This window comes from Dendronephthya gigantea, unplaced genomic scaffold (genome assembly GCF_004324835.1).
Source record: "Dendronephthya gigantea isolate DGI-Jeju-01 unplaced genomic scaffold, DenGig_1.0 000027F, whole genome shotgun sequence".
NCBI lineage: Eukaryota > Metazoa > Cnidaria > Anthozoa > Malacalcyonacea > Nephtheidae > Dendronephthya > Dendronephthya gigantea.
In genome coordinates this window covers 808,548-827,204 of record NW_021163037.1, presented here as the reverse complement: position 1 = coordinate 827,204, position 18,657 = coordinate 808,548, and the positions used below count along the sequence as shown (strand labels likewise).

The window sequence follows — 18,657 nt, the reverse complement described above, 5'->3', positions numbered from 1 at the left end:
TGATGATAGGTTATTTTATTTGACCGATTTTTCACCAGATAGAAAGAACAATGTCGTATAACATTTGACAACGTACACATTTGTAGCGGCCTGGTAAACGTAGGCGTGCGGAGGAAGGATCTAGCATGCATGTACGCAGCGGCGGATCGAAGTTCAAAGATTATACGTCCTGCTATGCAAGGAATCCGCTATAGGACGTATAGTTGTGCAAATGATATCTTTGTGAAAACTTGACTGATCGTAGGACCTCTAAATTTGGCTGAGTTCTTTTAATCAAAAATAATCAAAAATAGTTATTGGTGAAATAGTGTTCGCTTAAACAATTATAGAACTCATTAATATAAAATACAGCTGGCGAAGATAATTTTCCAGTCATTTAGCATAGTCGTTTTCGTCACAGTGGTTTTGGTTAGTGGGCGGATCGACCAAATGAGACTCGAAGAAAGCGATGTCACGCACACCAGTATATATATAAATCACGCTTAAAACTTTTGTGGTGTATTGTGAAAGACCGGTGTAGGAGTCAACATCTAGCATCAAGCTAGAACGAAAGAAGATCAAGTGCTCGAAGAATCGAAAGAAATAAGAATGAAGTTGTGTAGATCCTATCTTTGGTTGGTCTGTACAGTATTTCTTCACCATACCTTCGCTGATGTATATTTGCATACTCCTAGAGGTTCAAACAACAGACTAGATGGAGAGAATGCAAATCGTCAAAACAACAACAGGGTATTTGACTCTCAGGTATGTGCATGCATGCCTCGATTTTAATGCAGATATTAGTGACTAGAGTAACTATGAGTACAAAATTCAATTTCCAAATTTCCAATTAACTATTGAGCATGCTTAAAATTAGCAATTTTATTAATATATTTTAGAAATGACGAATGTTTTGAAGGATGTAGTATAGTTATCCGAAACAGTTTTGTGACTAGAATTCTTTTTGGATTACGATGTGAGCATGGGACATTAGACCTAACGCAAAGACCCCATAAACTATGGGTAGATTCATCACCCAAATCAATTCTGACGTTTTAAAGTGATAATTTTGGAGGAATTAAGCTGCTTATAAAAGTTTTAAAGTGTTTCAAAACATTTCATTTTGTTGATGAAAATATTACTTTTTGTCTCGATCAGTTGCCTTTTTTTCATTTATTTTCTCCATATCATGTCCATTTGCATGTAAGCAGCCCCTAGTCCTACTATGCCGATGGTTTGGCTGTAAAAACAATGAAACTGATGAGATTAATTACATAAAAGGACAAAATCGTCATGCACCACTTGTAGATATAGCTAGCAATCTTTGCAAAGTTTTGTATAATCCCTGAGCCGGTGCGTCGCACCGTGCGAGGGTACTAATTCCGCTCGGATATTTACACGCACGATGTGCAAATGTGAAATCAAAGTCGTCCGCCATTATGCAATGGACCTCACGCCATGGACGGTCTTCTATAAAAATTTGTATTTTCAAGCGTCAATGAATAACTGTCATTTCGCAAAATTTTGATGAAATTTATAAATTATAATTTCATAAGTATGGAATATATGTATTTTTAATTAAATTAGAGGGAAACTCGGATGTGGTCAGGACTTTTCACGGTTTAACAAATAACAAGACCAGATTTTCGATCGAGTTCACCGTGTATAATGAAGTAGGAAGATTTTACACTTGATAGTATTTCACCCGGCACAGCTTTAAAAAGTAATTCTTTTGTGGTCAACACAACTTTAATATTTTCAAATGTATTTCACTATAAATCTGAATGTGTTATGTGATATACGACATTATACTTTCATTTATAAACTCCGTTTTCCTAATGACAAAAAGAAAAGAAACTGATCAAAACATTTGCGTGCAAAAACCAGTCGAGGCGTAACATAAAACTTCGGAAATTGTATGAGACGACGAAAAAACTTCTTTGAAAATAATTTATTTTGCCATAAAACTAGCAAAAACTACATGTTTTTTATTCGAATCTTGAACTTGAATTCAAAGGATTTGCAATAAACAAATGCAACTTTTATCTATATATGCAATACTTTTTACATGAGTATAAATCCAACTTCACAAACAAATGGTAAATGCTAACAGATATTAATTTCAGTTCATACATGATTGTAATATTCATGATCGTGAAGGACATGCAAATCAATTTCAAATCTAATCGATGCAATTCTGTGTGGCTTCTATGAAAGGATTGAAAGCTATTATCCAATTTCTTGATGTGAATATTTAATGAAAAATATAAATATTTTATGCTCTGAAACTATAATATGGTGAAAAAAAAATGTCAAGAGAATAGTGCAAGAAAGGAATTCATTCATAAAGCGTGCATGATTTATGCGTGCCTGTAAAGACTGTCCATAGGATGAATTTCTTTTCATTTTTTTATATATATATATATATATATATATATATATATATATATATATATATATATATATATATATATATATATATATATATATATATATATATATATATAGAGTTCACTGGTTCCCACCCACCAGTGGTCCCACCTCTGTGTACAGTGCTTCCACGTGCAGAAAAATATTTCAATACTTTTCTCAATGAACACCATGCATGTTTCCTCCAAAACCCCCAACGCACATAAATTCAACAACAATCATTTTACCATCCCTATGCTTAACTAATTTCGTTTAACCGAGGCGAGGGGTTGCTGCATATATGTATTTTTAGTATAATGTAGTATTGACATGCATGCGCTAGAACTTCGGTTAAAATGGCAACGGCGAGCCGCCTCTTTTTGGATAGAATATCGCAGTATATGGCATATAGTATATGTAAGAAATAATATAGCTACATTTGAAAGTTTTAATCTTCTCAGAAAAAAACACATGGCTCGATCCATTTTTTCCATCATAACAAACGTCTGTTTCCTTGCCATTGTAGAATAATGCGAAAGGAGGCTATAATGTCGCTGAGAAGAACGAGCAAAAAAGTACTGATTGGTTTCATATGGTAATTAACATTTTAAGATAACATTTAAGATCATTATAGACTCATCATTAAGATCATTATAGACATACAAGATTAACATTTTAAGATCATTATAGACTATTTATATAGATCCTTTAGCTCTTCATCGCCAGGATGGTGTAACTGTAAAAAATTAAGCTCTATTTTGCAAAAGAGGATTTTGTGATCAATGATAAGCCCCGTACACAGGCGTTTTTTTAAAAAAAAACTAAGCTTGTAAAATTAAAGGTTTTATTCAGCCAATAAATAGAGATTGGTGTCGAAGAAAACACGTGGGGGGTGCTTGGTTTTGAGGAATGAAGCTTCGTTCTTCGGTCGTGTCCTCCCCAAGAACACCCGCGCGCTTACGCTCTCCTTGGCCACCGATCTCTATATAGCAACTGAATGCAACATTTATAACCCGTGTTTTTAAAAAAAAGTGCCTGGGCACTAGGCTGATCAAAGATGAAGTGTAGGAAAACACTTGGCCCGTTTTGGGTGAATGGCACAGTTTTCAGCATGGAATGGCACAGTTGGCAACATGTCAGCAGTTGAATCAAGGTCATTGATCATGATTAAGTACAGCCAAGCTAGGACCTATAACTTTGTCCCCTGAGAGACTCGGGCTACCACAGAACGCCACTCAGAAAGATCTTTCAATAGTCTTTCGCTAATTTGACTCGTTGCTTCCGGTCCATCCGGAAATCTACGATCTAGCACAAAATGTTATGGTCGATCAAGTCGAAAGCCTTTCGAAAGTCCAACAAAACGACTCTGGCCGTTGCGCCGTTCCCATCAGTATTAACGTACCAGTTGTGAGTCATGCTTATAAGTGTGTGTGTAGTGCACGAATTAGGAATGGTTCCGAATTGTCGTTGGTCGATTTTCTTTAACACACCCGGTTTGACGTACTCCTGAACGACATGATCTTCAGCTATCCTTGATATAATTGATGTTAGCGAGATAGGGCCGAGGTGTTCGTTGAGTAATTAGTTACGGATGCTGTGATGTATGTATAAGTATAAGAGCCTTTATTTGAATATCTGTTACTAATCAAGCCCCTACGTGTTCATGAACCGAAAGCATGCATGGTGGAAAAGCGTTAATAAGATCGTGGGCAAGAAAAAACAAGAATTTAGTCTTACCGATCCGGAAACTGATATACCATTAAACTCCAAAGAATCTGCCAAACTTATCAACAACTTTTTCACGAACCTTACCACTGAATTTTCCGTATTTAGGAACGAGTGGAATTCGACTGGAAATCACCCTCTACCTAATATATCAGTTGACAGCCTGTGTTATTCAACCTAAAGAATCTTAACGTAAATAAAGCAGTGGGCCCCCACGATCCTGATATCAGAATAATCAAGTACTTTGCGGAGCACTTAGCGCGCCCATCGGCTCAAATTTTTAAAGAATCATTTAAAGAACGTGTTCTCCCTTATATTTGGAAAATATCAAACGTATGTGCTATTCCTAAAAACTAAACCCTGCTGTTCTGTTGACGAATTGAGACAAATTACTTTAACGAATGTCTTATCCAAAATTCAAGTATGCCTCGATTTAATCGACCATTAAAGGAATACTAAATGGTTTTCCGTGCAGGATTGCGTGATACTGCACGCGGGAAATTGCGAGACTTTCGGAAAGCGTGAGCCGTAGGCGAGTGCTTTTCACGCTTTCCGAAAGTCGAGCAATTTCCCAAGTGCAGTATCACGCAATCCTGCACGGAAAATCATTTAGTATTTTCTTTATAAAATAACTACAATGAAACGACGGTCAAATTTCCCGCGCAAAGCGGCATTGTAAACTTTCCGTGCGGGATTGTCTCATACTGCACGCCTACGAACCAATCAAATTGCGTGTTTCATTGCAGTTATTATACAGGGTGTATCAAAAAAATTCGAATCGAAATTTTGCGTGTAATAATGCAAAACATATTTGACAAATTTGGTTGATTTTTACATCATTGTTAAGTTCATTTATTCCTCTTTCAAATAACACGTTGTACGTGTAATTTATAGTTGAAAAATGAAGAAGTATTGGTTCGACAAAAAAAGTTCATAAAAATCACCATTTTCCGCCGATGGGAACTGGACGTTTGTTTTATTGAAAATTAATCCCAAAGGGTTTAAAATCTAATTATTACTGAAAACTAAAACGCAAATTTATCGCAAAAATTCTGCTCATTCAATGTTCAACGATAGAAGTTTGAAGAACACAATACCTCCATTAAACACGGAATAACAAACATTTATTGTAAAAACATTTTATGATACATAACTAAATTTTGCTACATAACAGTTTGTCGATTTAATTAAATTTGCATTTTCTTTTGTCTGGAGGTCTCATTTCGAATTCCCATCGGCGGAAAAATTTGATTTCGAGCAACAATTTTTAATAGACGACAACTCAGCCAGTTTTGGTCGTGTCGATATAAGAACGGTATAATCGCAAACTAAATAAGCTAATCTTTGTTGCTATATAAAAATTATATCGTTTACTTTAGTATTTTATACACAGCAGCCTGTCAAAGTTGGATTCGAATTTTTTTATACACACTGTATATAGAATAAATTGCTTGAGTCATTTCCTAAAATTGGTGTTAGACCCGAATTGATTGCTTGGTTTGTATCTTATCTTCACGGAAGTCCCAAATAAGAACGTTTCAAGGGGAAAAATCAAGTTTAAAACGAATCTATGGTGGTGTATCACGGGGAACCAAATTAAGGCCAATATTTTTTATCCTGAGAATTAATGCATGATCTCCCGATGAAATCCAAACCCGATAGTGAGACTTTATTCTGCGAAACATCTGAGGAACAAGATGTGATAATATTTATGGACGATACCACCTCGTATGAAGTGCATGATTGATGTATCATCCCATACATCAGGAAGTCCAATCCGAATCTCACAGGAATGGGGAATAAAGTAAGCCAATTTACTAGAGATGAGATGATGGAACTGAACGAAGAAAAATGTAAGGAAATGATTATGGACTTCCGAAGGAACAGATATACCACCGATTAATATTGCTGGTTATCAAGTATCTCGAGTGATCCCTTATAAATTGCTTGGATTATGGGTCGACGACGATTTTAAATAGACGACCAACACAGAATATATCGTAAAAAAGGCAACAAAGCGAAAATTTTTTAAGAAGGTACGGAGCACCACTCGAGGGTCTTTCGATGTTCTATTGTACAGTTATTCGATCTGTCCTTGAATACGGTACGAAGATCTGGAGTGGTGGCAGGGTCGTAACTAGAACGATAATTGGGGGGGGGGGTGTTTATTCATATATTCAGTTTTGCCCGACGGATTTCTACTGTAAGCTATTGCACTTACAAAAGAAACCCGTCGGGCAGAACTGAATATATGAATAAACAACCCCCAATTATCGTTCCAGTTACGACCCTGAGTGGTGGACTTACCAAGATGCAAAAGAACGATATAGAAATCCCTGGAAGAACGCAGAAGCAAAGCATGCATGTATACCGATAATTAAAGATTTGATCGACCCGAATCATCGGCTTCATGAATTGCTGCCAAAACAAGTAAAAAACATTAGGGAAAAGGAATCGAGATTGAATAAAGATAGATTATATAATTATTTCTGCATGACAGAGCGTTGTAGACGTAGTCCATTAGTCCATGCTATAGACTTGTATAACTCATTTTTAAATAGGTAATGTTAGACGCATTTAGTATAGCTTAAATTTTTATTGTAGGTACGCGAGCGTTGTAATTTAGCTTAAGCTATTCAACGTTCTAGAAAACATACTTGTTTTGATTTAGAATTACTACATGAGTGGTTCAGGCGAGGGAAATGAAACCATCTTACCAATCGAGTGGACAAACCAACACGGTTGCAGACATCGCGATGTTAACTGTAACTTTGTTCTGCAATACAAATGTCAACCAACTTCTATCACAGAGCAACATAGAGCAATGAGGAATGGTGAGTCCAAAAGATTTTTGATTAAGGATTTAGGGGCATTCATAATCAGTTAGGATTTATTGTTTTAATTCCTCAAACGTGTCGATTCAACAATTATTTACTCTTAGGCAGAACAAGGCAGACACCGCAGTATGGTAAGCAGAACTTTAATACCTATTCAGAGAAGGAGAACCGTGTTAAATCTGATGCTGGACAAGACCGAGTGCTTAATGAACCTTGGGAGTGGTATGATAAATGCAATACACGGAAACGAAATAAGGGTGAGTTGTTAGCATAAGGAGCTAGTTTCACGAATAAACACCCGAATAGACCGAAAATTTGATGGAACAAGAGTATCAGTGACTCTGGTAGTATGGATAACTAGATATGACGGTCTCAAGTGTTATAATTCACGAATCGGGTGCGACGTCCTAAAAATATTAGGACGACAATTCTTTGTTACATGTACCTAGCTTTTTATGGATATTTCGAGAATTATTTTCCATTTCTGTATAAACTTTAAGGACTATTTACTGCGGATCAGGATTTGAAAGGGGAGACATCTAAATATACCAGGCAAAACCCTAATGGTGGCCAGTCTGGTTACGAATGTCCCGAAGAACGTGACTACTATCCATACTGGCATCCGACGGATTGGATAGATATTGCTGTGCTCGCTGAAAGAGCATCACATTGTGAGAAATACTATAAAGAAAGTTTTAATACAAATTCAAAAGGTAAAAATTTAAGTACTACAGTGTAACATGTACATTATTCACCTCTCCAATATTTAACTATCTATTTATCAACATTTTGTATCCACCCATCTCAATGATTTCTCTTGATGTAATACGACTTTCCTTATGGTCTAGTTATAATTATATATCATGACTACAGTGGCATTCTAATAAAGAATTGTATCATCGCAAATGATCGAATAAGCGCCGCAGTTCTAGCATAATGATTGAGAATTTGATCACAGTCATTTTTGTTGCATATTTTTTAAAACCGAGCTCATATAACAGTTCTGATAGTTCTCCTTCTCAATTAATTTTGCGTCTAACACTTGTGCAAGTTGTTGATGTATGCTGTGAGAAAAGCGGGAATCACCGGCACAACTCCGCTCTTTAATTCTTTTTCTGTAACCTCAACCAAAAGTTGTTTTACTTATCTGCCTCCGAGAAATAATCTTGCAGTGAAGATGATTCCACAGGGACGTGTTTATTTATTTATTTATTTATTATGCTTTGCCACTTGAATACAAGATACAATATTACAAACACGAACAGCGCAAAATTAATACAAATGCATGAATATTCACAATAATCGAGGCAGGGTATTGCTACAGCTCACGCCAATTACAACAGCCCTTTCAAAACAAATAAAACAGACATCATACAATCTCCACACAATATATAGTTCACACTCAGGAAAATCTTCCTCGTGATTGACGTGTCCGACAATTAATATTCTTCTTTCTTAACTCGGAATTTTACTTGTTATTATTAGCCTACTAAAATTTCTGGATGCTGATTATTCGAGAGGAGTACAATTATTTCATTAATTATATACCTTCTGCAATCAGGGGCAAATACTGAAATTTTATTGGTTAAGAGATTAATCATTAATCGCAACCTTTCATGAGCCTAAAAGTAATATTAACTAATTATTTATTACATATTAAGTAATAGAACGAATTAAGGCGTGCAATTAATGGTAAAATGATCATACTCGTGATTAACAAATCAACCTCCTAATTACCATTATTAATTGTACTGCAGTATAATTAATGATTTAATTGATTTTGCCAAAATAAACAAAATGGCGGAAAGTTTTTTGCATACAAACTAAACAGCTGTAGGGGGGGACTTAAAAGGTCAGAAAGGTGAACGAAAATACTGCTAAAAGTACAAAACGATGGATGAAAGTCCAGCTGGACTGTATTTTGACTATCGTTTTCAAAATTTTCAAACATTTGTATATTAATCCTGAATTTTACTCGCCATCGCATGATTATCTATGCTAATAAGCAAGCAATCGATCAATTACGGTAAATAAATCTTATCTTGTGTAAAAAGTCATCATAACGAAATAATCTGTCGCGTGCAAAATGACGTACAAGTTGCGAGTTTTGTATTTTTTTAATGTCAGGTGAATGTATTGAACGTTATAAGAATGGCGATAGAAATCGTCATGCTTCAGAACACAACAACAAAGCTGCCTGTGAAGGTAATGGAGGAAAATGGGTGAACTTTGATAACTACCTGGAGATTGTCCCTGATAAAACAGAAGCTGAATGTCAAAGCATGGGAGAAAAATATTTTTGGGGAACACCATATCGCTCTGAAGATATTGATCAACTGGAAGGGGAAGATCCGGAACAGTGGAAAAAGTGTCTGGTGAGGTTGCCAAAACCAGTTTGTAGAGTGGCACCTAGATCGCGTACTAATCACCTTGGAAACGTAAGAGGAATTCGCCCGGCGGTGTTCTACTGGAAACTCCCACATTTCCCTTCTGGACAGGAGCAACGATGCGTACTTCGTATTAGGTGTGTGTTTGGCGTCTTTGCTCGATGGAGCAGATTACATGTCCTGCTTGACCAAGATTACACGAAGCGTGAAATGAATGTGATGTATTGAAATCAGCATACAACATGATCCTGGCAATAGTATATAGTCATCTCGTGCTTATTTGGCTATATAAGTATTTTTTATAACCTGAAAATCATCTCGCGCTTCGTTGAATCTCAGATGACCGTGGTGATGTAAACAGCTCCTGACATTCTTTTGGAAAATTTGGTCTATTTTGGTCTTGCCGGACTCGATGCTATATAATAATATTTATAAAAAAATGTTATTATATTGCAAATTGCAATTTAAGCCGATTTACCGATACGGTAATAAAATATGGGATTTTATCAAAGTATTGCGAAACAAGAATAAATATGAAATTTATGCAGTTATGAAATTTATTTTACTTGTAGATATAATATCTCAACTGACGACTACAATCCACATCAAACGTTCTCTTCTTCAAATAACGAGTACGTGTATAACATGTTTTTGTACTATGATGCATGCAGTCATATATACACAGAGTATACCAAAGTACGGTAAATAGTATGCGGTATATATATATATATATATATATATATATATATATATATATATATATATATATATATATATATATATATATATATATTTATTCACATGCATCTATGTCTATTACTCTATATTAATGAATTGTATTCCCTTCTAGTGATGACGTTATCTCAAACGACCCAGATGTCAATGTTGGACAAGAGGGGGACAACAAAGTTACACTACAACTTGCAATCAACACAGCTCAGTTTGGTCGCGTTTTCCAAGATCGTTCGCACATTTTTAAATTGATACCAAGAAAAGATCATTTCGAATCTGGTCGCATCATTAATCTTAATGTTAGGGGGAAGCGTGGAAATATTGTTCAAGTTTACCCAGCTGTTGAATACGACTTCACCTTTAAAAGTCTAGTAATACGTTCTACAGATTACGTCCATATGCAGTTTGCTGGTAAGTTATGAGGTCTGTATGACTAATACTAATACGCTCACCTTCATTTGATTGAATACGAACCTGATTCACAAAACGTTTCAAACTTTTCCTTTGCATGGCACATAGACCTATAACCTGACATCAATTTTTCACTGATACATCATTGTTGGCCCTCTCTTAATTTGCCATCTTAGGTGCACAAAAATTAGACTAATCCGCACGATTTAAATGCCATACGAACCAGACAACATTTGGAGGCATTATACTATCATGAAATGTTCAAGTTCAGATCAAGATATCCAATCTCCAACTCACAAGTTTATATATTGACACATATATATATTGACACATATACCAGCACAGACGGGTGCCTTAGGATACGTTTTGCATATGAGATAGACATCTTTGTACATCATGCAGAACTGTATTTTACATGAAATCCGTGCTTCGGTTCAACAGGCTCCAACAAAAATCCAAGTGGAAATGATGGCGAAGGACGTCGGCGTAAGTTAGATTTTTTTATATTTATAAGCGATGCTCTACAGGGTGTCCCAAAAAAAAACGAAAACTATTGAAATCACCCATAACAATGTAATTGTTAGAGTTTGAATGCCTAAGCACTCTGTTGGGACCCACAAGTGTGTAAATGTTTGCCATAAGCATTTTTATGCATGCATATGATGCAATAAAATTTGCTCGTACGCGAAAATGGTATTTATTAACAATATTTAAATGTGCATCTCAATCACCATGACCTTCGACATGTCACTTTTCTCTAGCAACACAAAGCATTTAGCATTTCACTTAGTTGCATTAAATCCCCACGGGCTAAAACTCGTGCACACGGCATTCAAATTTTAACAATGAGTGATTACAAAAGTTTTCGTTTTTTTGGGACACCCTGTATAGAGTCTTGATTGACTGTACATGCTATATAAATGTTAATCACGTAATTAAGGTATTGGTATTCATAATGGTATATATAATGGTTTATATAATTTGCTGATTGGTCGAGATACTCACCAGATATCAGCTATTCTTATATACACAAGCGTCCGCTGCAATTATATGCTGCAATTTCATTGGTTGACTACTAGACAGATATTAGCTCATATCGGTCTAGTAGAGAAAGTAAACAAAATGGCGGAAAGATTTGGGGAGTTGAGTGAAATAGAAATCCAAGCCTAGTTGATAATAGCACAATCACTCTCGTCGTATATATGGCCGATAGCCATATCGGCGCTACGCGCCTTGTCGGCTATCAGCTCATATACGACTCGAGTTCGCAGAATAAATGTTAACTATATGGTGAGCTGAGGAGCAACAACAAAATGACCGACAGTTTGCTTAGGAGTGATGAAGAAGGAATTAGAACACTTTTTTGAAAGTTCAGTTCCCAGAGATTTTAAAGAAATGAACAAAATATGAAATAAAAACCCGTTTATATGACAAAAACAGCTTTTTGTTCTTGTGAAGAACGATTTTTATTCCTATGTGCATAGTCTGCGCATGTCCATAAATATCTATGTATCCGTATAATGAAATTAATTTTGCATTGCTTATTTCAAACAGAAACGGACAGAAACAACTTTGTAGCAATGAGAAGGCCTGGCCTAAGCTACCCATTAGAAGATACCGCAGGTACGGAATACACAGGTCCATGCATGCATGCATAATTATGCCGTAGTCGTAAAGTGTTGACATATTCGTCAGCAGGATATATCATACCTCTTCGTCCTTTTCACTTGTATAGAGTTCGATTGAAAAAAATTAAGAGACATATAATCATGATATTAATTAATAAACTGCAGATACATTATTTGACCGAGCAACTGTCATCGACGCACCCGACCCAGACGACTTAGCCAACACAGAAACTGGTGCTGACATAGTAACTGCAATGGCAACCGCCGGTCGTTTCAAGCGTGCTCAAGACGTGCCCAATCCATTTCAGTTTGGAAATTGTAACGCTCAGCAAGCACAACAGCTGGACTGCGTTCCACCTTCTTGGACTGGATTGCTCTTGCGTCTTAGCCCTGGCAGGTATTACTACATGTGCACCCGAAACAACAACTTCTCGAACAGAAATCAGAAGGCCAGCATTAGAGTTAGAACTTAAACCTTAATAGCACTGACACTTCACTGGAACTTTTCCCACTTCGGTGATGAACAAATAATTGAATATTGTAAACACGGAATTGTATATCCCATTCCATTTGTTGATTTTGCACTAGTCCTAAATTTTCAACACAAATTGTCTGTATTCCGCACAACATTAAGCTATTCTAGCTAATTAAATTTTCTTTTTTCGTATGAAAATATAGATCGATTGTATTATCAATGAGCATGGAGACGCTATCAATTTGACTATTAAACATAGAAAACCGATATCGCCGATATTCCATCAATATTCTCTTAATTTAATACTAACTTCAATTGAAGTAGTGCTATTACTAATATAGAGTTTAATTTAAGCCTCTGCACTCTTTCTGCGCCGATGTGATTCTTGCCTTTGCCAAGAATATGACTATACAGCTTTTTAGAATTCCAGAGGTAGTCTCTTCTTGTCGTCAGCACTTTTAGTTAATGGGCACTTACCGTATTTACTCGCCTAAGCACCGCCCCCGATTGAGCGCCGCATCTGCGTAATTTTTCTTTAGGTGGTACACCACTAAAAGGTCATTTACATATTTATAAAATTGAAAATATCGAAATATCTTAACATATTAATATCTGTTTTAGAGTAGCTAACAGCGCGGATCTGCCAAGTGAGAACTTAGTTTAGAACTTAGTCTTATGGTCGAAGAGAGCGAGAGTTTTTGCCGCAATATATACCCAAATTAACTTCGTTACCATTGCGCAAAAAATTATTTCTTTTCGTACATGTATCTACTAAACTTCGAAACGACTGCTGAAGGGAACTTAGCACGTGAATGCCTGTCAGTACCACCAATTGTCCTCTTGCGCCAAATGACATACTGCAGCAAACATTAATTGTTCTACATTTATTTCTCTTAAACAAAACGTCTTAAACAAGGCATCTAAATGAGTATGAACTGTATTGTTTATGTTCAGAAGCTTTATATTGAAGACTGGAACGTTCGCCAAAACAGGCGTCTTGTTATTTTCAAATTCGTCACTTAATCACGCACCGTCAGAATTATTGAAGACGCTTGTCAACCTTGTCGAGGAATAACAAAGTTACTGGAGTTCAAGAATGGTGTGATGCATGGGAGTAATATAATGAGTTCTCCAAGAGTTCGCCATGCAAGCTAGACGCTCGCTCGGACCATAGTTATTATAGTGGGATATATATGATAACTATGCTCGGACGCTGCAATAAACATATCACAAATCAATAAATTCCATGTCAGGGCAAAATGTCTTGAAATCAAGTGTAATCAAGTGCAGATTATATATATAGCGGAGTATGAATGCTCGGGACCTTAATGAAAACTACATGGCTTTCGTAATGGATTACTAAAACAATACATTTGTTATATTTGCTCAAACGTAAGTAATCATGCACCTCAGCATGGTTACTGCATGTCTGCCATTTATCTCTGTGTTTAATTTCGACCCCAATTCACTTTGACACTCTAGTGCTTTTTTCACCAACGCGAAACCTATAAAACATGCAGCTATCATCATTTACAAAGTTCATTATTTTTCCATTTGTTTTGCAAATAGACAGGTCAAAAAATTAGTGTCTTTCATATGTCAGGCTGTAAAAAATGTGAGTGTTTGCAAGAAATTAATTTCTATGGATACCAAAGAATCCGGAATGATCAGATGAAGATCAATGACCGTCCGCGTTTCTGCAGTATTTTCCATATGTGCATCACTGCATGTTCACCGTACTTTAATCAAGAAGTCCCACAGATTTTACAGTACATAAGTATTACTACACTTTTGCACCGCAATGACGTTTTTTATACATCGTTATGGCACAATTTTTCAAACATGACGATTTGAAGGAAGGATATAAACCATCCGCACACGTTAAAAATTGCCTCTCGAGGTGAATTCCTCTATCCGCTTAGCCTGTCCTCTCCGACGATCTTCATTAATGTCACTAATAAACACAGGGCTTATTTATGTTAAAGACATTCAAAATGTGCTGGGAAAAAAAAGGTACAAACTCTCTTCAGCATTCGTCTAAACACTAAAAGAGAAGATTGCATTCTAATGACTAAGAACCTACCACTGATTGAGAGTCTACCAAGGAAAAATTTTTGTCAAAGACAAGGCTTCTTTGCCAAGACCAAATTTTTGAGGATCCTCAAAGAATTAACGCACGCATGCATGGTCATGTAGGATTAAACATACCAATGCGTGTTTTAGCGGGGGCTAAGTCGCCACTCGAAAGTGGTGGGGTCAATGTATTAATGGTGTATTATTATTAATGGATGTTATCAATACCATTAAGAATAATGTTAATGTCAATCCACAGGCAAAGAACTGTGGGACGTGTATTCGCAGGGGTCCCTTTCATTATACGGTATATAACTGTCAGACCGGTCCTGTTACGGGTCCGTTGAATTTTACTACAAACATGCAGATTACTGATATGTTAGAGTGTTTAAAGAACTCTGCATTCAAGTATATCGTTATTTTGATATGGATATATTCATATATTCGTGGTATGTTCCTTCAAATCAATTGTCTTTACAGTCTGTTAACATGAATATAACCCCCCCCCCCAATTACCGATAGTGGCTACGCCTCATGAGGCTACTCGTTCGTTCACGGTGCAGGTAACTGATAGAAGTATGGTAGACTGTGCCTGGTCGTTTATCCATACGCATACTTTGTAAGTCAATTTCATTGATTTTACTATAAGTCAAATAAATTATCGTCAATCTTATTTTTGAGGTGATAGCCAGTCGTAATGTAAACATGCAAATTTCTTGTTTAAATTTTGAGCTGTGCATGATGATATTTTTTTGAAATGATGATCGACGATTCTCACACACTATTGGTTCGCTATGGTTTCAGTAAAATGAATATGAGCTAAAGTCTGTTTCTTATCTTCTGATGAGTTAAAGGAGAAAAATATTGGTGAAATCTTATATACATATTTGGAAGTGGCATTTACCTTTGCACACCTTTTAATATATACCTCAATATACCTCAATATACCTCATATATATATATATATATATATATATATATATATATATATATATATATATATAATATATATATATATATATATATATATATATATATATATATATATATATATATATATTTTTTTTTTGGTGAGTTCTCAAGCGGCGTTTATACAAAGGAAACTCTCCTGTCCTGTCCGATCCAAAGGAGAATTTTCTTAAGTGGAAACTAGCCCTTACAAGGTCTAATAATGTATATGTATATATAATATCATATTATTACTATTATTCTACTGTATCAAATATTGCATGCATTCTCGTGTTGCATATTATAAATATTGCATTTCGTCTGTTATAATTATTCTAAATAATTATTCCTTAATGTTGCACGGGTCTTACCGAAACAGAGAGCATACCTAAATATGCTCATTCAAATGCTTTCTTGTTTCTTTTCGGCACGTTTTATCTCTAGTTTATTGGCAGACGCGTTCCTTAGTCATGACCGTCTTTGTAAATACAACCATCACTCAAAAGCGCTGAGTCTGTCACTTAATTGTTCATTTAATATTATTTTAAATTCAAAGCGTTTGCCTTAGTGGTAGATGAACAGTTGAGAAAGCATGGCAGAACTGCAAAGAAGAGCAGCATTTAAGCTTTGCCAAACAATCCGGATTTCAAGACGAGTTGAACGTTGAACGTAGTTGTTAGACGTTAGTTATGCATCATTTTTAATTTTCCTTGTCAATTGACTCAATTTCTCTCTCAAAACAGCCTCTTTGTCAAATCAGTAAAGGTTAAAACGTTAATTGATGACACGCGATTATGCATTTTAGGCTTTTATCCCAATACACCTTATATATTATGCATGCATAATGTGTAATTATGCCTTATAGTAATACAACCTTATAGTAATGTTTATAATGGGATTGGGAGATAAGATAGAATATGAATATGAATTTTCGTCCACAATCTTTCCAATGATTGACACTGAGAACTTACATCTTTAAATCAAAGATTTAAACAGCTTTAAATTTAGGAGTACTATGATACAGGCGGTATAATATCGGCATGCGTGTCTGTTATAGAAGATCGGAAGAAGAACAAAGTGTACCTTACGTTGCTAATATGAAGGTGGGGTAAATTTGAGAATGCCAAATTTTAGCGATTTTAAATCAATTAGCGAATTCTTTGTTGTAAGCAGAACAGAATCAACCGATGCGCAAAGCCACACCCCTCTTCTTTAATTAGATAATGGAATGTATGAAAAACATGGAGTTGCAATATGTCAACTAGTTATGTAATACGCAAAGGATTTAATTGATAAGTGGTAGAAACTTTTTTTTTCTATTTCACCACTTAAAACTGGAATTTTTTGAATTCTTTACATTTCCGGATTTTTTAATTTTTCTTTTGTTGTTGTGACTCTGGTTCTGGCGTTTTTACACTTCACATCATGTTTTATTTTGACGAGTATTGTAAATTTGTAATCAGAGATGTATCTTAGAGATGTTAACCAGACAACATAACATTATTCACATACAGAACAATCTATATCTTAGAGATGTTAACCAGACAGCATATACATAATTCACATACAGAACAATCTATATCTTAGAGATGTTAACCAGACAACATAACATAATTCACATACAGAACAATCTATCTTAGAGATGTTATAACAGGGCCTCTTTTAACATATAAGCTGGTTTTAGCGCACTACTTTTTATCTTAAAAATATCCCAGCCGGATGAAGTGAGCAAAGGATTGAAGTAAATTCAAAATTATTCCAGTAATTCAAATCAAATATATTAATATTAGCTCAAAGTTCATTTTGCAGACGTCATTATGTGTCGGGGAAAATTTTACAATTCGTCGGGGAATGAACGGGAGATATATTAAGTCGCCCTCTATTGTTCTTATTTCTCCCAAATAAAACAGATAAACGTCCTCAAAATTTATTAACTTTGTATTTTACATTGTACATGGTTTGCAGCATAAAAATTTTCATGAAAAAGTCCGTGATAAGACTCTGAAATGCTAATTTCCAAAGACCTAGAGCAATCAAATTTCAAAAATTTTCTCGCTCGGTGCCAAATAGGCTCCAAATCTAAGGCATGGGATTGTAGCAATAAACCGAAAACTGTGTTTCCTTACTTTCCTACAATTACACGTTAAAGACAACCAGGAGCTCAGCCTCCAGCCCCCCTGTCGGGGAACTTAGCCCCTGTGTCGGGGAATTCCTGGCGCCACCCCTGTTATTTCTAATTGAGGCAAAGGTCCCTCTTTGGAAATTGCCCCCCCCCCTCCACGCAAAAAATCTTAAAAGAGGGCCAGAACGTATCTTCAATGACGTGGTGGCAAATTGACGAGGATACTTAATTAAGCTTCAAAGTACAGAATGTTATTTCATTTGCAAAAGTGAATTTATTTATACATTATGCACGAAAACGAAAGGTAAAATCCATTTGAATGATGCAGCTTAGAGCTGTTTAAGGAATTGAGTAAAAATTGATTCGGTATATAGCTAGTAATGCATGCATTTCGAAATTTGGGAGACTTAGCCTGTTAGTGTTGGGTCAGGATACTGAACTTTACTTTTTAAAGACTAGTAGGCCTGTTTATAAAAAGTGATTTCTGAGGGTAAAATATATATTTGAACTGAGACAATAATTCTTACATAATTTTGTGAAACCGTGTGAGACCGTGGTCGCTCTGTCTTTGCTGTCCAGCTATATTTGCCTGCATGCATGGGTAATATCAACATCACAACACAATTGCATTTTGATTCGTAGCTATTTTTATGTGAGTGATAAGTAAACTTGTACGTGCGGACATTAAGGGTTCTTAACAAGTGAACCTGGCGACGTCCAGGCCGACAAGCGTATGCTCCATAAATATTGATTATACCATTTTCTTGTACTAACTGTTGTCTCTGGAAAGTATAAAGGCGGGTCAAACTGAACAAAAAGGTGTCAGGTAGCCTATATACATATAGCCTATATAATATGCATGATATTCGAAATTTCAGCGAAGTGTGGCAGAAGTGTCAAGGAATTAACTCAACTCTAGAACGGCGGAAGA

At 35.7% G+C, this 18,657-nt stretch overlaps 1 protein-coding gene across 1 annotated transcript; it reads left to right on the top strand.

The window, feature by feature from the left end:
- The first annotated feature begins 465 nt into the window (after positions 1-465).
- Positions 466-12,842, top strand: LOC114523493 (protein DD3-3-like). Its single transcript, XM_028544438.1, has 11 exons — positions 466-744; positions 2,915-2,983; positions 6,785-6,947; positions 7,055-7,207; positions 7,451-7,663; positions 9,078-9,474; positions 9,910-9,969; positions 10,188-10,480; positions 10,922-10,966; positions 12,035-12,103; positions 12,274-12,842. The coding sequence occupies exons 1-11, from the start codon at positions 589-591 to the stop codon at positions 12,579-12,581; spliced, it is 1,926 nt and encodes a 641-aa protein (XP_028400239.1). The 5' UTR covers positions 466-588; the 3' UTR covers positions 12,582-12,842.
- Positions 12,843-18,657: the final 5,815 nt, after the last annotated feature.

Excerpts from the sequence above, each read along its gene's own strand:
- LOC114523493 (XM_028544438.1), top strand. The coding sequence starts at position 589 with ATGAAGTTGTGTAGATCCTATCTTTGGTTGGTCTGTACAGTATTTCTT. Across the intron at positions 745-2,914 it reads ACAGGGTATTTGACTCTCAG|AATAATGCGAAAGGAGGCTA; the intron begins GTATGTGCATGC and ends TTGCCATTGTAG. Across the intron at positions 10,967-12,034 it reads TGATGGCGAAGGACGTCGGC|AAACGGACAGAAACAACTTT; the intron begins GTAAGTTAGATT and ends TATTTCAAACAG.